This window comes from Rana temporaria, chromosome 13 (genome assembly GCF_905171775.1).
Source record: "Rana temporaria chromosome 13, aRanTem1.1, whole genome shotgun sequence".
In the NCBI taxonomy this organism is placed as follows: domain Eukaryota; kingdom Metazoa; phylum Chordata; class Amphibia; order Anura; family Ranidae; genus Rana; species Rana temporaria.
In genome coordinates, this window is record NC_053501.1 from 39,392,468 (window position 1) to 39,416,649 (window position 24,182).

The 24,182-nt window shown below is 41.9% G+C and overlaps 1 protein-coding gene across 6 annotated transcripts in view; it reads right to left on the minus strand.

The window, feature by feature from the left end:
* SLC35F4 (solute carrier family 35 member F4) overlaps nucleotides 1-24,182 on the minus strand; it is a 315,757-nt gene that overhangs the window by 23,187 nt on the left and 268,388 nt on the right. For all 6 annotated transcript variants that reach the window (XM_040332988.1, XM_040332985.1, XM_040332986.1 and 3 more), the window contains one exon: nucleotides 14,011-14,230. In XM_040332988.1, coding sequence (XP_040188922.1) covers nucleotides 14,011-14,230 — 220 coding nt within the window. The remainder of the gene's footprint in view (nucleotides 1-14,010; nucleotides 14,231-24,182) is intronic.

Below are 24,182 nucleotides of genomic sequence, written 5' to 3' on the forward strand. Positions count from 1 at the left end.
CCATTAAAAGAGAAGTATGTTTTTTGTTTTTTTTGCAGGTTTATACTTACATAGGTGGATGCAGCATCGATCTGACGCTGCATCTGTCCCCCGCCGCCTCTGCACTGAGAACCGAGCAATCGAACATTGCCAATGAATCGTTTTTTTTTACAGCTCCCAGAGCAGAGAGCTGCTGACTGTCAATCAACAGCTCTCCGCTCTACCCCCCGCATTTCCTGGAGCGCTGAGCTGTGGAGAGGTGGGGAGTGGCCATCTAACCTTCTCAGCAGCTCGCTGAGAGGCTAAGACAGGTATCAGTCCAGGCACCTGGCAGATAAAGACTTTGGCCCAGATTCACGTAGAAGCGTGCATCTTTGTGCGGGCGTAACGTATCCTATTTACGTTACGCCTCCGCAACTTTGACAGGCAAGTGCAGTATTCTCAAACCAAAGTTGCGGCGGCGTAGCATAAATAGGCCGGCGTAAGCCCGCCTAATTCAAATGTGGAAGATGTGGGCGTGTGTTATGTAAATTTAATGTGACCCCACGTAAATGACGCTTTTTACGAACGGCGCATGCGCCGTCCGTGAAAGTATCCCAGTGCGCATGCTCCAAATTAACCCGCAAGAAGCCAATGCTTTCGGCGTGAACGTAAATGACGCACAGCCCTATTCGCGAACGACTTACGCAAACGACGTAAAACGTTAAATAATTTCGCTGTTCCGACGTCCATACTTAACATTGCTACGCCTCATCTACGCCTCATATAGCAGGGCTAACTTTACACCAGGAAAAGCCTAGAGTAAACGGCGTATCTGTACTGCGTCGGCCGGGCGTACGTTCGTGAATTGGTGTATCTAGCTGATTTACATATTTCTAGGCGTAAATAAGCGTACACGCCCCTAGCGGACAACGTTATTATGCAGTTAAGATACGACGGCGTAGGAGGCTTACGCTGGTTGTATCTTATACAAATTCTGGCGTATCTGATTCTTTGAATCAGGCACCAAGATACGACGGCTCAGACTCAGAGATACGACGGCGTAACTCCTAGGCCGAGTACTCACGAGCAAACATGTCCGTTCGAAATGTCCGACGGGCTGTTTCCGGCGTACAAGGCTGTTTTTTCATTTGGCCCGCTGGCTTGTACACACCAGCGGACGATATTTCCCTGCGGACCTGAACGCGTGCACGTAATCCACGTTTGACGTCACTATAAAGGGAAAGGCCAAAGTCAATGGCGACGCCCTCTGTTCCGCTTTTGCTAGTTACGGCTTTGCTCGTGTTAGTGAAGGTTTGGTTAGAGCTGATTCGCGCTTCTCGGTCTCCAGGCTTTAGCAGGTAGTATTTTCTCGTTCAGTGCGTGTGCTTGTGGGTACGTAGTTGGCATTCGGGTACAGGCGTGCAGTTCGTTCTGCTTAGCAGATTCGTACTGTGCGTTCGTATCTGTGTGTCGTGCGTTCTTTGCAGGTACCGCTGGATTTGATTGTGCTTTCTGTTGGAGTGTGTTCTTGACTGACCAGCCGGCCGGTTTGAAGCCATGATGGAGCAGCAGCGTCAATTTTCGCGAGTTGGTGCTGTTTATGGGATGGCTGCTGGATATGTTCATTATTCCAGTACTTTGGCCAGAAACAGGGGGCGGAGGCGTTTCTGGACCAAGAATTGGTTGCGCCAGCGTGACCAGTTCTCACATATGCCTCTGCTTAGGGAAATCCAGGAGAATAATCCTAATGACTATAGGAATTTTCTCCGCATGACGGACCCCGTATTCAACAGTCTGCTGGATCTTCTGTCCCCCTATATCACGAGGCAGGACACTGTGATGCGCCAAGCCATCACGGCCGAGCAGAGGCTTATTGCCACGTTGCGGTACCTGGCGACTGGGAGGAGCCTGCAGGACCTCAAGTTCTCGACAGGCATCTCTCCGCAGGCGCTTGGGGTCATCATACCGGACACGTGTGCTGCCATCATTAAAGTTATGCACGAGGAGTATATGAAGGTAAGTTTCCTCATTTTAACCTCACAATGTGTCTTTAATAATGTGGCAAACTAACTTTTTATTTTATTTCCCAGATATGCTGTGTGTTTAACTAACGTTCCCTTTTCTCACTATGCATGTTGATATCAGCTTTTACATGTTCTTTTTATTTTGGCCTACCTGCATATTTTGATCTTACCCAATATTAACCTGTCCAGCATGCTATCTTCGGGCCAACCCCCACCATGCCACTTTATTTTTATTTTTTTGGTTTTCTAAAAACAGTTTAAACACCCCCCACCCCCCCTTCAAAGTGTTTTTGTCCCCATCAGAGGGCTGTGGAGTCTGTTATTAATTAAGTGGCCCTATATATTTGTGCCCCGAAATTCTCCCTTCAAAATTTGCAAATGCTATTTAAAAAATGTAAAGTTGCACAAGGATGCTTGTAGGATTATGTTTGCAATGTTTATGTGCCAAAGTACTAAATCTCTTTTTTTGTTTGTCCCCACAGCTACCCTCCACACCACAGGAATGGCAGTCTGTGGCTTCCCAATTTGCCGAGCGGTGGGATTTTCCTAACTGCGGTGGAGCAATAGATGGGAAACACGTCCGCATTGTGCCCCCACCCCACTCGGGGTCCTACTATTATAATTACAAGGGTTATCATAGTATCGTGTTGATGGCGGTGGTGTCGGCACAGTATGAGTTTCTCTATGTGGACGTGGGGAAGAACGGCCGGATGTCAGATGGGGGAGTGTTCGCACGGACTGATTTCTATGATCGTCTCCAAACTGGTGGTCTGGCATTGCCACCAGATGAAGATAATGTGGAAGGACTTCCGTTTGTGTTCCTAGCGGACGAGGCTTTTGGCCTTGGACCTCACCTAATGCGGCCTTTTCCCCAGAGGACCCTCACCTCAGAGAGGAGTGTGTTTAATTTTCGGTTGTCCAGGGCTCGGAGGGTAGTCGAGAATGCCTTTGGGATCCTCAGCAACCGGTTCCGCCTGTTCCTGACATCGATACATTTGGCGGAATATAAATTGAACACCGTTATATTTGCCTGCTGCATTTTGCACAATTTTCTACGCAGGCACTCCCAGACGTACCTAGCCCCCATGGGCTCTGAGGCAGGACTACCCTCAGAGAACATTCCTGGCCTGGACACTGGTCGCGCTGGCTTGGCCCCCCAATCTGCTCGTGAGGTACGCGACAAATATGTTGAGTACTTCATGGGTCGGGGGGCCATTGCTATGCCAGATCATATTTCTTTCTAATTCGGCCCCCAAAAGAAAGGAATATTCTCACAACTAATAAATAATTAGACCATTGGACTTTATACAGTTGTTTGTCATTACTGCTTTTTCTCTATTTTTCTGTCTTCCAGGTTATCTCCAAAAATAGTGCACTTCTAGTGCCAGATTTACTTACTCAGATGTATTAACTAACCACATTTGCACATTATTCACTCATCTACAAACTGGGTATTCAGTCTATAAATAAGAAGCCACTCTTTTTTCTGCTTTTGATGTCTCATTTTTTTTTTTTATTTTAGTCATTTTTTAACAAGAAATGTGTATTTTTAGGCAGAACACATTTCCTGCAAATTCTTGAGACAAAATATTGGCTTTTAATTATTTATTTTTTGGTCTTTATTGACAGTGATTATCAATAATAATGATCGAAACACAATGTAACAATAATTTCACTGAAACTATACGCAAGAATTTTTGGGCTTGTCATTTGTTTGTGTCTAATTTTTTAAACAAGATTTTAACACAACACAAAAATTTTTTTGTTTTTTTCAAAAATTAGTTAACTTCTTTCTTTAGGTGAGATTTATTGTTCGTTTTGTGATCTGAAACTGGAAACATTTACAAACCAAAAAAGATCAACACCAAACAAAAATTTAAAAAAAGAACAGCAGTCAGTCATATGGATGGTGTGCTTTCACACTGGAACACGCCAAAATTTCTAAATGCACACATTCAGTGAAAACTCGCCAAATGTCATTGGTTAAACAGACAAATGGCCACATGTGCTATCTGACATCATGGGTGATCAATGTCTGTGTTTTGTGGGAGCAAACCCTTCCTCTCAACTACTTGAGGATCGAGGAGGGGTTTGTACCCACAAAGCACAGACAATAGATAGTCTGTGATGGCAGATAGCACATATTGGCACACTGTGTGTGCATTTAGAAATTTTGGCGTATTATAAAGTACAAAAATTAAAAAGGGTTTTGTGGGCGGGGGATGGGCGGGGGATGGGCTTCTGTGGTTCAGTCTTTGACACGGCCCATCATGTCCATGATATTTTTGTAATTTTGGTTGATGACTAGCATCCTTTGTCGCATGTTCTCCATTTCCGTGCTACACTCTGAAATGACATTTCGCACATTCTGCTCCATGACTAGCATCCTTTCCTGCATAATGTCCATTTCCGTGCTGCACTCCATTAGTTGCTGTACAATGATAGAAGCACTTGCACGTGAAAAATGTGCTACTCCATCTTGATCCCCTAAAAAGAAACAAATTGGCATTCAAAATATGTAAATAATTTCCAGCCTATCTGCATATGTTTGGCCCTATTAATATAGGGGTGACACTGACCTGATGGCCTGATAATTTCCACATCCCCAATTTCTTCATCTTCTATCACTCCTCCTTCTTCCACCACCTCCCCATCATCTTCTATCACTCCTCCTTCTTCCACCACCTCCCCATCATCTTCGACTCCTCCTTCATCCATCAATCCACCTTCTTGCAATTCGCCAAATTGTTCTTCCGCCACTTGCCCTTCATCTGATATAAATTCTAAGTCCAAAATAACTTCTTCCTCCTCTCTTCCTTCCTCCTTTCTTCCTTCCTCTTCTCCTTCCACATCCTCTTCTCCTTCCACATCCTCTTCTCCTTCCACATCCTCTTCTCCTTCCACATCCTCTTCTCCTTCCACATCCTCCTCTCTTCCTTCCCCAGCCTCCTCCTGCTCAACATGTGGAGGTGTTTGATTTTCCGGGTGTCTGGCCCTCTCTGCCTCCTCCAATTGCTGGCGTCTTCTTTCCCCTATAAGAAATAATAAAAAACAAAAGGTATACTCATCAGCACACTGATATTGGATATCATAAATCGCACACATTGCATAGACGATACATTTATGATGATTTTTGGTTGTTTTTTCTTTCAGCAATCCTCCATTTTTGGCGTAGTTCTAGGCCAAGCTCTGATGCTGCCCCTTTTTTGCAAAGAAGTGACACAAATGGATGTCCCCCCAAAACATTAATTCTCGTCGACCCTCCAAATAAATATACTTTGATTTTTGAGACACAGGTGCTTTGCATTTCAAGATGTTAAAACATCAGCTTTATTTGCATTTTGGAGAATGAATCTTGTTTGCCTGTCACATTCACTCAATTTAATTTCTGTGATTTTGCTAGTCAACAATGTTGGAAAACCAAGTTTGGGGCCAGTCAGCCATGTCCAGGTGTGTTGTTCCTGGAGTAACGTCACATTTTTGCGAAACAATGTCATATTACGCGTGTTTACTATTTCACCAAATTTGTTTAAGGTTGTTATTTGACATAAACACAATACAGTATCTACACATGTTCAAAAGTAAAAGCAGGCCAAGGAGGCAGATGTGAAAAAATACATGTCAACACATTATTGCAGACATTCCCCCCCCCCTTAAATAATATGGACTTACTTTTACGCAGAATTTTGAGGATCTTCTTCATGTGATGTGGCTCCCTCAATTTTAAATCGGACCAACGCTTCCGTAGTTGCTCCTTTGACCTGGTGACACCAAACATTCTCCTCATTCTCCTTGCCACCTTGTCCATTATGTGTGACTTCCTACGGTTCGGTGTTTTGTAGGGCCCACATTCACCATCATAATCCTTCCTCCTCATGATGTAAACCAACTCCACCATTTCTTCGAACGCCATATTAGTGGCTTTATATCTTTTAGGCCTGGATCGGGACGGTCCAGCCTCTGTCCCTTCACTTGCGCCATGAGAGCTCCGTGCCCGCTCGTGTGACATCGCCATCTTTCCTTCCCACAGAGATTAGGGGCGTGGAAACGAGGAAATGTCCCGTCAGGGGCGGAGATGAGGGCGGGGATTATTGCATATGCGGAGTGTCGCGAATGCCAACAACGTATTGACGTAGGTTACGCGGAGAATATTCGCGCGATTCCAGAACCTACACAGTTAACGCCATATTTACTTTTTCAATTGATTAGGGGCATGGCAAAGGTGACGAGGGCGGCGTTTCATACATACGCGGAGTGTATAAAAGGCGCTTGACGTGATTACGTAGGTTACGTGTTAATTCAGCGAGCGGAAGAAACGAGGATTGTGAGAGAGGCAGGTAAGAAATTTAAACATGGGATCAGCAGCGGGCTCTAAAATGTAGAGCAATGGGATGGGGGTTTGGTCTGTTGGTTGCACAGTTTTATTAAGCTATTATGTCTCTTGGATACCAGAATGTGATTTTCGTACCCAAATGCTTTTGTAGACATCACAAAATAGAGAGATCAAAAATGCTGTGACTCATTAGTAATTATGTAGGGTGTATTCAGATCAGGCCAAGTATTGTTCTGTGTTGGTTGGACAGAGGTCATTAGGAAGTTTCTTTCATGTAATCAATGCTGAGGGGCAGGATATCTACACATGCAATAGTGCCTTGATGAATGCTGTCATTTGTAATAATTGTGTATGGTTGTAGATTTATATTATTTCCTGCAATGTAACCAAAGGGGCGGCATGTTAAAAAAAAATGTTAGCTAAAACCAACCAATGGGGCAGAGCTGGCCAGCATTTTCTAAACAAGAGACACTGTGTTTGTATTTCTATATAGGTACTACTTTTTTAACAACATATTCTATCAATGTAAATGCTGAGGCTTTTTTTAATTGTGTTTTTGGTTTCTTTTCATTTTTTCAATCTAGAATAAAAAAAAAAAAAAATTTATTTCACAATGGATCTCCTGCAGAGCCAAGACATTATCCAGCATTTGCTGGATAAATTTCGGGAAATGCCCATCCTGTGGGATTCAAAGCAGGACCATTACCACAATAAGGACGTACGAGCGGCAGCACTTGAACAGCTAGCAGCATACATGAGGACATGGGTGCCAGAATGCAGTGCCAACATGGTGAAGGATAAACTTGCCAACCTCAGGGGCACATATAGGAGAGCGTACAAAGCTCACCAAAAACAGCTAAGATCTGGAGCAGCAGCAAGACCACCAAAGGAACCCAAGCTGTGGTATTACAACCAGATGTCATTTTTGCGGGATCAACTGGAAGGCAGGCCATCAATGTCGAGTCTGAATCCCAACCTTTCCTCCACGCTACCTCCCAGCGGGACTTCCCAAGATCACCACAGCCCTGCAGAGTCAGATGAAGAGGGCCTGGCTGACAGAGAGGCAGATCTGCGCCTCTACGATGATGAGGTATAGTAGTTTCATAACTATTTATGTAATAATATTAATTATTGTTTGATTCTTGACTTGATATTGGTTAATAAAATACAAGCTGGGAAGTAAAAATCTAAAATCGTGGGCAAACAAATAGGTGTCAGGGATGACAACTGCAGGGGTCAGAGGGTGAGTCTGTTTTCAAGTTTAAATTCAAGGCAAAAAATAAGATTCAAGCATGAAAATGTGAGTGAGTATATTCCTAAATATATTACAACATGTCCCTTTTTTTTACACAGGAAGAAGAGACCAGCCAGGAGGTGGCAGATCCTCTCCTCACTGACAGCCAGGCCGAAGGGGTCAGTGGCAGCCAGGAGGAGGCCGGGCCCAGTGGCGTTCAGCAGCTCCCCAGGACAAGCACCACCAGCCAGGCTCCTCCCCTTTATATTAGGCCACCAGGCCGTAAGAAGAAATTGGGGGCAGTGGAGGAAGCCAGCCTCCAAATGATTAGGGAGGCGAGTGCCATCATGAGGGCCCCCCTCAACCCCACTGAGGCCTACAGTGCCTCCGTGGCACATGACCTGAATCAAGGCACGGAGGAGCAGAGGCAACTGGCAAAGGGCGTGATCAACCAGGCCCTTTGGTGGATGCAGAGGGAGCTGCTGACCCCAGACACTGGGCTATGTGACCCGGCCCGGCTTGCTGAACACCATTCTCCTGCTGCCACATCATCCCCACCTGCAAGGGCCCAGGGAAGACCCGCTGGAAGGCAGCCTGGAAGGAAGGTTGCAAGGAAGAGGAGACGTTGATGCCCTGCCTTCCATTTGATCCCCCACAAATGGCATCTTGTTTGGACTACCACAGCTTGGGTTCCTTTGGTTATGTGCTGCTGCTTCAGATTTTATTTTGTGTGCTTCCTGAGGTTGGCTAGTTTATCCTTCACCATGTTTCAAATGCAAGTTTGCATGTATGTTGCTAGCTGTTCAAGTGCTGCCATTCTGTTTTTGATCCTTTTTATAATTTGCTCAAATAAAAGCCTTTTTGTTGATTTGAAAAACGTGCCTATTGTTTGTAATACTGTGGGTATTATTTTAGGCATCAAACATTACAAACAAATAAAATGATTAATCTAAAATATTCACTAACTCATGTGGGGGGGGGGGGGGGGGGTCATTTGGTGTGCCAACATGGTAGACAATTTAAACAACCTTCAACAAAATCATGTTAAATATACAAACAAAAGCTAAATCAAAAATATTTCCTATTAAAATATTCTAAATGGTGACATAACTATAAACACCTAAAGAAAGTGGGAAAGATAACCATTAAACATTAAAAGCAAAAAATTTGAAATGTGGAGGACCACTAAAAATATGATACGTCGGGCCAATAAAAGTTTGCAAAAATCTTACTACATCACAGCTAACAAATGTCACTTTTCAGTATGGAACAACTCAGTTGAAATAACATGAGCTAAATAACTGATTAGTTATAGCAAGAGAAGAATGAAGAAAACGACGGCATCAAGCATTGGTTATTGTGTGTTTTGCTTCAGTGTTCTATTGCTAGAATTAATCTTTCTATTGACGAATGTGCCATATCCCAAAGAAACGTGAGTTTTACCTGAACGAGCGCTCCCGTGGCCTCATTTAGTCTGAGCATGCGCGGGGTTTTTGTACGTTGGTTTTGTGTACTCACCACCAAACATGTACGTTCGGACAGGATTTGAGCGGACGGTTTTAAAACAAGTTTGGAAATAAATGTCTGCTGGAAAACGGCCCGGCGGGCAAATGTACGGTGAAATTCTGTACGCTCGTAACTACACACGACCAAACATGTATGCTGAAACTGGTCCGCGGGCCAGTTTCAGCAAACATGTTTGGTCGTGAGTATGGGGCCCTACGAGAATCTGGGCCTTTATGTTGTGATGATGCGGTGCCTGGACTGATTCCTGTGACGTCAGCTGAGAGGGGGTTTCAGTCCTCTGCTGAAAACAGGTCACAGAAGTGCAAAACGAATTGCACTCCTGTGACCCATAGGAGAAGCCCAGCCTAACAAGCTCAGGCTGGACTCCTCCTTTAACCCCCCTGGCGGTATGATTATGTTAGATTTTTGCATCTCAAAGCGGTACATTTGTTTTGCATGGAAATCTGCCGTTTTATATTGTAGGCCTGTAATTCTTAGGAATAACTCACTTAAATCTGTCCAAACAAGAGTCTACTAGACATATCGGGTATGATAAAGGTTGAAACACAAAATCATAAATTATAATATAATAAATAACTATAAATAATTATAGCAAATAACAATATAATAATAATCGAATTTATTCAATAATGTAATCAAATCAAAAACGCTTGGTTGCAGAATTGTCGCTGTCGTTACTTTCAGTGTTTGATGAATTTCCCCACAAATCACTATCACTCAATTCTGCATGTGATTCTAATTTACTATCGCTGTTTTCTAGCTGGTCTAAAACCGCTTTTGATGTAAAGGGACACTTTTTGGTTGCAATGGACAATCTCAAGTTTCCAGGCAGAAATAACAGTATAAATAATATAAAACTGCATGCAGGGCACTGGACAAAGCACTAGGGACAAAAGGCATGTGAAATGATTTGATACAGTAATGTAATCTGTAAGATTACAGTGTATACTGTATGTGTTATGTATTTTTCACTTTTTGAATTTGGCACCAGGCTCCATTTGCAGAGAACGGAGCCTGGCACACAGTACAGCGGGCGGGGGAACACAGCCCGCGGACACAGCGGGAGACATCACAGGATCCTGGAGACAAGGTAAGTAACTTTTCCAGGATACTGCGTTGCAATCCCGAGTGTGGCTAGGGGTTACCGCTTTTGTAATGAAAACTCACCCCGAGCCCCACTCGGGATTACTGCCAGGGAGGTTAATCAATGCTATAAAACCTACAATAAGTGCACTGGATTTTCAACTGGAAGCCATTTTTTTATTGAAGAATCATACTAACCTAGGTGGATGCAGCATCGCTCTGCTTCAAAGACTGTTGATCGCTCAGTTCTCAGAGCTCTCTGCTCTGCCCCCTCCTCGCTCACTGGAGCGCTGGGCTGTGGAGGGAGCGGGAGCAGCCATCTAAGGCTCTCAGCGGCTTGCTGAGAGACTGAGTCGGGAGTTGCTCCAGGCACATGGACGGATCTCAACTCCATTGTCGCATTCTTGCTTTAGCCTGGATCGACTCTGTGACATCAGCAGACTTCAGCCCGCTGTCTGCTGAAAACAGGTCACAGGAGTGCAGAACGAACTGCACTCCTGTGATTCATAGGAGGAGTACCACCAATTGAACTTTGGCTGTAGTTCTCCTTTAAGAGTAAATGTAATACAACTAGTTTCTCAGGAAAGATGACAAGTTGGAAGACACATGGCCCTTACACATGGCCCTTATCAGCATCCACTGTTATGTCCATAAAGGACTACTTGTGCAGAAAATGTATACCTTTATTGAGTATCGCAGTCCATGAACTGAACAATGGGTGATTTACTAAAGGCAAATAGACTGTGCTCTTTGCAAGAGTATTTGTACTAATTTTCCCCAGAGTTTAGTGAATTTGTTTTTTTACAAAGAATACTCAATCAGGAGCAAGAAAAAAATAAAAACATCTTTGCTTGCACATGATTGGATGATTAAATTATTGCAAATCCTTAGTTTCACTACATTCACTAAGCTCTAGGGAAAAGGAGAGCAACTGCTCTTGCAAAGTGCAGTCTATTTGCCTTTAGCAAATCAATCCCAATTTCTTCTTGAAAAACAGTGAATCAAAATCTAATAAGAATAACATGTCCAACAGGATGCATTGGACTACTTATAAAAGGCCTTAGTTAAATTTGGCCTTGAAGGCAATATATTGTCAGCTATCTTAGGACTCCACACCAAGTGCCAGAGTCTGGACCTCAGACCTCCTATCCACTCAATTTGTCATAACCAATAGCAGCTAACAGAGATGTTCTCTATCGCAAGTTATTTTTGCCCTGGTGCTGGAACCGTTAGCAGCCTCCATCCAATCCTCTCATCTCAGGTGTCTCAGTCGGACAGGAACAACATGAGATAGGACCTTATGCAAACAATGTCCTACTTTCTATATCTGACCCACTTAAGTCACTACCCACCTTACTATTTATGCTAGAAACTTTCAGTTCAATCTCTGTATGCAAAACAAATTACTCCAAATGATGTCCTGGCCTCCCTAACTTACATAGGAGTTCAGCTGGTATCACCCTCTGTCAAATTGCCTAAAGGCAGGGTTGCTAGCATAACCTGTGTACTGTATGCCGTTTTTTTTAAATACCTTATTTATTCTCCCCGATCAGCGGTCACTCTCTTCCTCTGATGTATGTACTAAGGAGGGAGGGGCTGAGCTCTCCCTCTGACTTCTGCCGGGCGATCACGTGACCTCCCTTCCTAGTGTATACATCGACGGGCGAAGAGAGCGACGGGCGGACTGAAGAATGAGGTATTTAGAAGATGAATTTTAAAAAAGGGCATACAGTATATAGTACAGGCAATACTAGCATTGGGGCTGGCAGTGCTTGTGTGTAGTAATGTGTGCACTGGTCGGAGCAGTGCTACAAGGGGTGGGGCGACTCAAACACAGACTAGCTGACAGGCAGGGAGGGGAGGGGGGAGGAGGACATAGGAGACACAGGAGAGCAGGGCTGCGGATGAAGGAGGCACATAAACTGATCAGTGTCAGGGCTCAGCAGCGATGATTAACTGTGGTCAGTTTACAGAGGGAGGGCAGAAACTGGCAGGATCAGCCAGGTATTTCAGGTGATACAGGGGGTCAGATTACACAACACAGGCACTGTGCTGTATAACATGCTTTCAGGGAACAGGATCCATTTTTTTCAGGTTAACAAACGCTTTAATATTAATTATAATTCTCTATTTGGGAGACTGTCAGGACCTCCGTCTAACTAAGGCATCCTGGGAAAATGTCCCTTTTGCCACATATCCTGCATATGTTTAGGACCCTTCATATTCCCTTGTTGCCCACACATTCAGAAACTATGGCCTATCCCAAGATCATTCGTATGGGAAAAAAAAACAGGTATACACAGTTCATTGCTTTTCACCCTGGCTTTACAGGCTGGACTAGGTGTCTCTAATGTCCTAGTGTATTATAGAGTGGTCCCCCTTGACCAAACCAGATTCTAGCGGACCTCCTTGGCTGCACCATCCTGGTCAAAGATAGAGCAGGAAGCTCTTCAACCCTAATGAGTGCCTTATTACTTTTCCCCATAACTTTCTACACTAAACTGCCATCCTAATACTATTCCCTGTACTTTTGTTTACCTTGTTCCATTCCTTCCTATGCACAGTCACAGCTACTCTGTGAGTCTGATTCATCATCATACAGGTCAGTAAAGGCATCCCTAAACATCTCCTTCGTCTATTGTCACTACAGTCGCTGAAACTACTCTCTCCTGTCATATCCTTGCAGAGAGGAGTCTGTGCTGGCATTTAATCTATTTGGGACCCGTACAACTCAGTACAGTCATTAACAATTTCTAGGAGTTAAGATCTACATACCCTTGGACATCGGACTCTGAACTATCCTCTCCACTACCTGATAGACTCACAATGCTTTGAAGTATTATCAGGACTCCACCTTTCTCCACAAAGGAAATTCCTTTTTCTACTGTCTGTTGCTCAAACAAGACTCTCAAAATATATCACCCTTGATGATCTATTGTGAAGACCTCCTCCATTATTGGATTCGTCCTACTTAACGCTTGCAAAACAGTGGCAATTTCCTTAATGCCTCTCACATTGGGAGTTGCGTCAAAAAATATTTCATAAGTGGTATTACACACCCTTCAGACTGGCCTCCATTTTCCCAAATAAAATGTCAAACTGTATTTGTTATCTTTCATTGCAAATAATAATTATAATCTATTAATGCCAACATAATGTTTTAGAATTTTCATTTAGGCTGGCCTTTCACTTGTGCGTTGCAGTAAAACAAACATTTTACTACACATTACTACAGCACATATTAAAGTGGTATTAAACCCATAAGCAAACATTTAATATATGGCAGTCTACTTAGCAGACTTATACAGGGATTCCCCTAAGGAAGGACACTGACGTAGGGCGACTTTGATGAGCTCAAGTTTTTTTGGAATTTCTTTGCTTTATTCTACTAAAGTTTTTTCTGTTGTTCTAAATCGTATCATCCTGATTACAATAAATTCCAAGCAAAAAGGTATCCATTCATTTAAATTTGATTTGTTCATGGCAGAAAATGTATTTTTCTGCCATGAAAATTTGTAAAGTATACAATTCGGCCCCCATACTGAAACGTTTGGAAACCCCTGTTTTAAGAATACAAAGTGAAAGATTAGAAAGAGGAAAAATAAAAGGATCAAGTAAGCTAGGAATGAAACATTGTTGAACTTACTAAGTAGATAGGATAGAAGCTATGATAATGTGCAAAGTGTGGCAAACTATTGCAATTTCACTGTATTGAAATCAGATCAGTAAAATACAAATTGTGATTGATTAATAAGGGTTAATGCACTTTTCACATTGCTGACTGCCATATGAAATAAGCCAACATTAGTACAGTAAATAATAAAATGAGAGATGGCCAGAGCCCTTACCCGTACACCCATGAATTTATCTTTTAATACAATCCATGAAAGTAGGAACATAAAGGCCTTGTTGCAGCAGAAGAGAGCTGACACATCCGTGGCTGTCAGTTTCTTAAGCGCCAATAAGTAGAGGTAATTCGTCAAAGTCCATAGGATAGAAAAAGGAGCAGTCCTTTTAAGAAAGAGTTTCAGTGTCAAGCCATCTTCCCCAAAGATTCGGCTACATTCCCTGCGGAAGAGTAAAAAAAAAATAGTTTTCACTGTCGCATAAAACATTGCTGGTAAATCAGACACTTGCATGCAGTCTTTCCAAGTTGACATTTTTATTATACCCTCAAATGACTATATTTTGGGATCTAGTGAATGTTTTCACATACAAATTTCACTGAAGGTGCCCTCTGCTTATGCAGTTTTTATCATATGCTTGGTATGAACTGCCCTGGTTTGTAACAGGTTTATTTTAAAGCTATACTCCAGGCAAATGTCTAAATACTAATTTTTTTAACTTGCTAAATTATTTTTATATGTTTGTCCACCCAGTCATAAGATCTACATGGTCCTTCAAAATAGAGCCAGGTCAGTGACATGACTTTTCCCAGCTGCAGCCACACAATAAGGACTAGGTCACCCTCTTGCCCCTAGCCTGTAATTGGGCCGTGAGAAAGCATAGCAGTACCCCCTACTGCTCCCCTCCTGTCAGTATTTTCCTTGCCTGAACATGCATATAGCAGATCTGATTGGCTCTTAGAGCTGCCGTACAAGAGATAACATGTCATTCTTTTAAATAAATACACAACTGAATTATTGAGGTGCTTCAGGTAAACATAATATCTATGGGTAATGATTTGCCTGGTGGGCAAATGGAATGCCAGTTCCTTTTGCCCACAATTAATTTACACTGTTTTGTAAGTATAATGTATTAAGGTAAGGCACTTATAAAGTACACATACAATGAGAAATACAATGTAATCTTGCAGTATAATCTTGAATTTAGGGGCAACCATGTTTAAAAAAAATGTATGATGTGGTATTATGGGTAAAAACACAGAATTCTAGGCACTGGTCAAAAGAAGAGCCATGGGACTCAACATTTTTGCCTGGTGAATTATTTAGATGTCATTGATATAACTATGATTTTGCCCTGCTAGGTCTGTTTCTGAGTGATACCATGCTTTCAGTAGATAGGTTAAGGTGCTTTTCTGGGACCATTGGCATGAATACAGCCTGACTTATCATGAGAAGGTAGAAAATATGGCCACATTTGGATTAAAACCAAATAACTCTATATATTAAAGACTATATGGAGCAGAATGGTCCCAGACTTTTGAATTTGCTACAAGAGTAGAAAGTTGATCATTACGGTAACACCCTCCCACATGAAGTGTCAGTAAGTCCATTGGGAATCCTAAACCACTGTGAGTGTCAATCTCTTTGGTCTCCTTGACCCTCAAATCATTACTGTGTGCTGCAGGGACAAGGAAGTCAGCAGGATGAACCAATAGGTTCAACAGAGGTCAACTCTGTTAGAAGTTTTGTTTCCCCATGGGACTTCAGGGGGCCATTTCACAGCACTAGAGTGCAGTTCGCCAGTACAAGCAGCAAAGGGATGTAAGTATTCAGTCTCTTCTTTATTGGCAAGCATTTGATTTATATTTCCCATTTATAAGACAGGGTCTCCTTAAACTGTCCAAGGTAATGGTGTTAAATTTACTGCACACTGTTTCTGGCATCCCACTTTCTCTTGGGAAGCCTGATTACTATTTTATCTAGAATGCATGTGATTTAAATAATAATAAAAATAATATACATATTCTTTTTCATAACGCCCATGAGTTCAAGAACCCAATACACATTGAATTTACAGATGGTCGAATGGTGACAACACACACACAAAAACACATAAAAAAATAGGAATAAGAGTTCCAATGTAAAGAATTAGCAGATCAGATGCATGGCAGATTTGGCAGCAGTAGCATTCTTGTAGATAAGGCTGTGGGTCAAGTTTGCTATTCATGCTGCTGTTCCTTCTTTACATTCTTGGGACTTTTATTCCTACTTTTATGTATTTGTGTGTGTGTGTTACCATCATTCTACCATCTGTAAGTTCGATGTGTATTGGGTTGTGGAACTCATGAAAATATTATGTATATTATTGTTATTATTATTTAAATTATTTAGTCTGCAAAAGTGTGTAATGACCTCTAAAGTTGATAGATGTCCGATACCATTTGAAAGAAATAGCAGCACAAGAGAAGTCTTCAGGAGAAGTGGTCATTTTGGACGAGATGAAAAGCTGACAAGAGAAGGTTAAGTTCTTTGGCACCTTACCAGCTCATCTGTCCCAATTACCCTGCAGAACTCTTTAAATCGTTTTTGAATCTTGATCAAGTCACCTTATTCTAGTTCACTGATCTTGAAACAATATAACCCAAGGGTAAAATGAGAATGCCAAACAATATTAGTCCATGATTCATATCATAACATAACGAACAGTGAATCACCAAATTACCAGTATGAATTCTGTGAGGAGATGTGTCTGTTGAAGAGGTCAGCTTAAGCCTATATAAGTCCTTCTCCTCAGTCATCTGGTGACAATCATGCAATTTCTACCGATATTTTCAGACAAGTACGAGCACACCATGTGTTTCACAGTCACAGATGTTACCAAGTTCTACTGAGCAACCAACTCATTAATCAGGAAGACAAAACAAAGAGCGTGGCTATAGCTGATTCATCTGAGTATAGCTGAATGGTTTGTATGGCTTATCTTACATTAGCAGCCCAATAGAGCCATTGATGTAAGTATCCCTCTAGTACTGAATGTTGACTAAGTATTATCCTAGTGCTGCACTAAACCAACAGCAATGTAACAATAAAATACACTGACATGCCCAGTTTTTTATAATTATAATGCTTTTAAGCAGTTAACCTTTTGAAACCCGGCTCCAATATTCTAATGATTGCCATTTACAGTGCAGCCATTTACAACAAATAGTTATAGTATGTGATTTTAAAGCACAAGTATAACTGAATGGTAAGCAATACTGTGAAGGGTAAGAAAGATGAAAGGCTGAGTGGACCCCGCCGGGATCAAACCTGCAACCCTTGGGACACAGGCAATCACAGACTGCTGCAAAGGAGCATTAGCCCCCTGCGCTATCTTACCACTGCTTATTTTTTATGAGCCCTTTCATCCTGCTAAAATGCTGGATTAAACTGCAAAAAAAAATGTTGTTGGGGGAACAAATTAGCTGTTATACTTTTCCCTGGTTTATGCCTGTGACATCATCCTTTGGCAAGATCCCAGGGAATGCTGAGTAGACCAAATCTCACAGGAAGATGATCATGCCCTATGCTGCAGCATCTTCTCCCCAGATTTGGCCCACACCAAATAAGCAGACCTTGCTTGGAGTGCAGAGCCCACTCGAACATTTCACGCTGCAACAGGCAGTGGCTAATACATTTAGGGGATCCCTATGGGAGGAAAGGTTTTAAAGGATTGTTTGCCAAAGTTATCAGAAATAAAGGTACAGATTTTTGGTCTGTACACACTGGTTAGGTGCTTATAAGTTAAATATGAACAATTCAGCTTATAAGCACCTAATCAGTGTGTACTGACCAAAAATCTGTACTTGTTTATTGTCCCACATCATGCAGGCTAATGTATCCTGTAGAAATTTTCTCTGCAGGGATGGAAGTCCTCCTCTTGGTGCCGAAATTTTGCTGTTACATTGGTTAATAGCTTTGGGTCTTTGGGCTGAACTGCATTAGAGATAGTCTGCCCTGAACCCTCCCCTCCCTCCCTCCTCCACGAGAAAAAATCTTTCAATATTTACACGGAAGGTAGTACGATCTCTGAGACTGGAAGAGTTACATATAGTTGATAAGGCTGAAAAAATACACCAGTCCATCCAGTTCCACCTGTGTTGTGTGAGTGTGCTTGTGTTTATGTCAATAGTATATCATATATCCCTGTATGTTGTGATCGTTAAGGTGTCCGTCTAATCGTTTTTTTAAACTATCGATGTTCCATGCTGACACCACTGCTTGTGGAACAGAATTCCACATCCTTACTGCTCTGACAGTAAAGAAACCTCTACGCAGTTGAAGGTTAAACTGCTTTTCTTCCAATTTCCGTGAATGGACGCACGTCTTTTTAAATTCCCTTTCACTGAAAAGTTTTTTCCCTATGCTAGGGTCACCAGTACGGTATATTTACATCGCTATCATATCTCCTCTTAATTGTCTCCTCTCCAGAGAGAATAATTTCAATGCTTGTAGTGTTTCCCCATAGCTGAGATCCTCCAGTCCCTTTATTAGTTTTGTTGTCCTTCTCTGGACTCTCTCCAGTTCCAGCACATCCTTCCTGATCACTGGTACCCAGAACTGGACAGCATACTGAAGTTACAGACAGACCAGAGTCTTGTAGAGTGGAAGAGGATTCTGTAAATCATCCAAATCTTGCACCAAATCTAAGCACCGTGCTTGGCGTGAAACATGTCAGCGGCAGTGCAGTTAGTCTGTACTTACCCTTGATGCCTTAATTTTAAACTTTGAATACAGGTGAATATTTAATGTGTGGCTATCCAGCTATTTTTTTTTTCATTTTCTCTGTTGCAAACAGAGCCAGCACCCCACTTGATTGCGGAGACAGCTGAGTGGTGTATCCCTACAGAAAAAGTTCAGTGCCAGGAAGAGGACCAGGCATACTGCAGAGAAGATTTGTTAGGGTTCCAGCAAGCCTGCAAAATGTGTAACATACTTCAGCTTCAGACACTCTGGGAACTCCAGGGAGGTTTCATCATTCACTGCATTAAATACAAAGATCGAATTAGTACCTGATATGTTGCAAGCAACCCCAGGGAGACACCTCCTTTAGAGTTCCTTGTCCCTTTAACCACTTAAGGACCCCTTCACGCCGATATACGTCAGCAGAATGGGACGGCTGGGCACATCCACGTACCTGTACGTGGCACTTTAAGCCCAGAATACGTATCGGCCTAAACTGAGAAAAAAAACGTTTTTTTTTATATCCTTTTCTGGGGATATTTATTATAGCAAAAAGTAAAAAAAATAGATTTTTTTTTCAAAATTGTCGCTCTATTTTTGTTTATAGCGCAACAAATTAAAAACGCAGAGGTGATCAAATACCACCAAAATAAATATCTATTTGTGGGAAAAAAAGGACGCCAATTTTGTTTGGGAGCCACGTCGCACGACCGCGCAATTGTCAGTTAAAGCGACGCAGTGCCGAATCGCAAAAACTGGCTGGGTTCTTTACCTGCATAAAGGTCTGGGTCTTAAGTGGTTAAACAATTCTTCAGCAGAGGTCCCCTAACAAATTCTCTTTAAAGTGTTAACAGTTGAAACATAAATCCGAAGATGGAAAATATAAAAAAAAAAAAAAAATCTACACTGCTGTGGTTATATATGTATTACATAACAGACATTTGTGCATAGCAGGAGTCTACTAATGGAGTGTCAATATGTGATCTTTAATTGTGATCTGTGGCTGTTTTTTCACGACAGTAAATTAATAAAGCACTCATGAACCAGTGATATATAAACAGGGCTCGGTGCATGAACATGAACCAGACAAAGTAGAAAGGGCACTCCAGATGGAATGCAAGTTCTAGAAAACTTTACAGTGCTAACAATCAAAGTAAAGGTCTGCCAAGGGCCTTGAAAACTGCTCGGGCCTACAGTCTACTGGGGTCTTATTAAATGTTGTTTTCACTTTGTAATACACAAAAAGAACATCACATCATCATTACAATCAGGGCACCTCATGTCTATGGCTTTCTGCTATCTTTTTGTTGTCAGACATCAATTCAATAGCATTTCTTTTTATATGATATTCCTTCTTTGCTGGTTTACTTGGAAATATTCTGTAAAGCCCTGTACACACGATCTGGCTTTTGCCCGGCCAAACTCACATCGGAATTCCGACGGAATTCCATCGGAGTAAAAGAAAACATGTTCTCTATCTAAACTCCGATGGAATTCCTTGGAATATCTGATGGAATTACTCCATCAGAAATTCCGATTGTGTGTACGGGGGTTAAGAGTCCCAGTTTTTTTTTTATTGGGTGATTGGGTTGTTAATTTTGCCATGGTAAAATAGATTTAAAGTGACCCTATTAGCTAGTAGCGCCCTGTAAAGAAACATGATGTGTAGATTTATGTTTTTTGCAGGCGGAAAGTGAAATCTTTGCTGTTTTAAATGTCTCTGAGCACGGATACAATAACATCACAGCCAGCCAGCCAGGGTAACCAGTGAGTCCAGCAGGTGATATGCTACCTGACACACCCAAAGGTGTCATGCAGCAGGTAGGTACGCATTGTTTCTTTACAGGGCACAGCCTAAAGTTGCTGATACGGCTGACATGGTCATTTTAAACTAAAACCTATAGTGACAACATACAAAGATAGCCATTGCTTACATCTTGTACTGGAAATTGCAATTCCCTCTATATCATGCTTACCCATTGCCGTTTGTACTTTCAGAATTACTATCTTGGAAGAAGTTTGCAGATTAAAAACTTTTTGAGTTGATTTACTAAAGGCAAAAATGTAAACAGGAAGAACATTTTTCAGGTACAAGTTTTAAAACAACATAATCAACCCTTATATACTAAAGGTTAATAAACCGTCTCTTTGCAAAGGAAGTTGCACTTGCAGGGAAGTTTTCCCCAGAGCTTAGTGAATAAAGTGAAGTTCTGCTGACTTCTATTATCCAATCACGTGCAAGCAAAAAATATGTTGGTTTGTTTTTTATTTGTTATTCACTTTGCAATAGAAGTTGCACTTTGCGAGGGATTTCCCCACAGCTTAGTGAATGTGGCGACATTGCACTTTACCAATAATACTTCATCATGCAAGAATAAAAAAGGATATTTTGCTTGCATGTGATTGTATGATGGAAGTCAACAGAGTTTCAGCTCACTCACTAAGCTCTGGTGAAAATTTCCCTGAAAAAGCATAATTTCCTTTGTTAAGGGAATGGTCTATTTGCCTTTAGTATATAATAGTTTATTGTGTTTTAGAAATTTGCATCTGAAAATTGTTCTGTTTACTTTTTCATTTTATAAAAACTGTACAATTCACACATATAGTTTTAGATATCCCTTGTTTTATGTCTTATATGTTTAAGTGTGTTTCAGCCCTGATGAGGTTTTTTTTATTATTTGTACCCCCGAAACACATTGGCTCACTTACTGTTACTGGATAACAAATAAACTTTTATCACTGGAATTTAAATTAAGTCCTGGGACAAGGTCATCCAGTGCCCCCCGCAAAGATGACAAACAGCACCCCCACCCCATGTAACAAGACAAAGGCAGACATGAAAAATGTCAGCCTGCCCTCATTACCCAGTGCACTAAGAATGCCTTAAAAAAACACGCCAAAATCGTGCATAAAAACACGCAAAAAGTGATGTAAAAAACGCTCAAAGACGCTCAGGTGTAAATGCAGCCTAAAAGTTATCTTGTAAGCAGCGTTACTGTTTATGTCTGGGAGCAACATCCCATCCTTTATAAATGGTTTTGATTTAAATGTACTAACAAATTGTACTCTCTTTTTACTAATAATGTATTGCTAATAATGCATCCCTTGATAAAGAAGCATGTTCATGCACATGGATTAGTAAGCTTACTAATTATTCCATCCTAAAGCTAAACTCCAGGCAGATATAAACAAAACAAATAATTGCAGCTCTGAAATCATTAATACATCATTAAATGTATTTTGTAATTGTAAGAAATCTAAGTGCCTGAATTTGACCCCCTACATCGCATTATGTATTTCAAAACCTGTAATTGAAAAAAAAAAAAGAATGGTTATTTGTCTAAGTAAAAGATAACACAAAAGATTTTGACCATAAAAAATGTAGTCTGTTAGCAACCGCTATATAAAAAAAAGAAAAAATACATGGTCGTGCCACTGGATGACTATCTCACTAATCCAAAATAAACCTGTTGCATATCAGAACTTCAAATCTGCATAGGTGTTAGGCTCTGTTTACACTGGGGTAGCTTCAATGTCGCCCGACTTTGAAGACGCCTCTCACAGCGTGACTTCAGCACTGTTTGCAAACGACTTCTTTAACCCCCTTAGCGGTAAACCCGAGCATGACTCGGGGTGGGTTTCCAATGTTAGGATCGGTATCCCCGAGTCACGCTCGGGGTGGACGTGCAGAGTGTGCAGCGGCGCGGCTTACCTGCTCGCTGGATCCACAGGCAAGTTACTTACCTTGTCCCTGGATCCAGCGATGCATCCCCGCTGTGTGAGCGAGCGGGTCCTCCTCGCTCAATTCACAGTGTCCCCGTGTGCCGCCGATCTCCGTTCCCTGCGACGTTACGACGCACGGGGGCGGAGAACGGCGCCAAATTCAAAAAAGTAAACAAACACAATACATACAGTATACTGTAATCTTATAGATTACAGTACTGTATGTAAAAAATACACACACCCCTGTTCCCTAGTGGTCTGTCCAGTGCCCTACATGTACTTTTATATAATAAAAACTGTTCTTTCTCCCTGCAAACTGTAGATTGTCCAAAAGTGTCCCTTTATGTCAAAAATGGTTTTAGATCAGCTAGAAAACAGTGATAATAAATTATAATCACTTGCAGAATTGTGCGATAGCGATTTGTGGAGAAATACGTCATAAAAAAATAAAAGTAATGACAGCGACAATTCTGCAACTGAGCAAATTTCAGTGATTTTGAGTTGATTACATTATTGAATAATTTTTATTATAATTATATTATTATTTGTTATAATTATTTATAATTATTTATTATATTATAATTTATAATTTTGTTTTAAAAAAAAATCATACCCGGGATGCCTACAAGACTCTTGTTTGGTCAGATTTAAGTGAGTTATTCCTAAAAATTACAGGCCTACAGTATAAAACGCCAAATTTCCTTGCAAAATAATTGTACCACTTTTGGTACGTAATTCCAGACAGAATCATACCGCCAGGGAGGTTAATAGACGTCAATGCAAGCCGCTCTGAAGTCGCCCACAAGTAGTGCAGGAACCTTTTTCTAAGTCGGAGCGACTCAACGGTTCCATTGCACTGAATGGAGCACGACTTGTCAGGCAATTCGGTCACCTAACAAGTCGCCCCAATATGAACCGAGCCTTAGGGTCTGTGAGTCACAAAGGACTAAGGCTATATATTTACACCATTGCTTTTGGGCGACAGGCATCCCGCGATTCTGTTTGCGTGATTTTACTGTGATTCGTGTGGTGACACTGCCCGCAAAACAAAACGCCATGGTGTGAATGAAGCCCAAAGCGAAGCTGCACCCAAAAAGGGAAGCTCCACTTGTCTGCCTCCTCCCCCCTTCCGCCGCCACATTTGACACATTTTGGGGGAGCGGGTGCCTGGTTTTCACAGGTACATGCTACCACTTCTGGCTCAGTTCGCTGTGGTGAAGTGAGTCATAGGTCCGGCCCCCCTCCTTCCCCCTGCAGCCAGCCCACTCACAAAGCACAGCACAATTTGTGCATGTGCAGTAGGAAACCGGCTGTGAAGCCACAAGGCTTCGCTGCTGGTTCCCTTTAGCCAAAATGGCAATGCCAGCACCTGAGAGCCGATTCAGGCTGGATGCCTGGACAGGTAAGTGCCCCAATAGTAAAAGTCAGCAGTCAGCATTTGTAGCTGCTGACTTTAAATTTTTTTGGGGAGAGGGGGGACTCCTCTTAAGACAGAGGGTCAGCATACGAACTACACAACTACAGTTTTCAAAAGATGGTCACAACCTATGAATTCTTCTCATGACAGGTTCCGTTTAATAAAATGTGTCCATCATTTCCTATCTGGAAAAGGGAAGAATAACTGTTGCTTTGTCATATATTGTGGAAAGGTACATTGCTTCCCTTGTCACCGCTGTCCTGTCATACCCAGGCTAGAGCTTGACTGGAATACTCCCAACTCCAACATTACCTCACCACTAGTGTGCCCACAACTGCCATAACCAGACCACTCACTGACTTTGAGTGCTTGCTTTTCCAGGCTACCCCTTGTCCCACCCCTTGTCCCGCATACTGTATATTGGGTCTTGTTGAAGGCCTCCCTACCACATGCCCTGCAGTTTATCACCAAATGGGAGCAGGAACTTAATTTCACCAGTGAAGACTTTGACTGGGACAAGATACTAATGTTT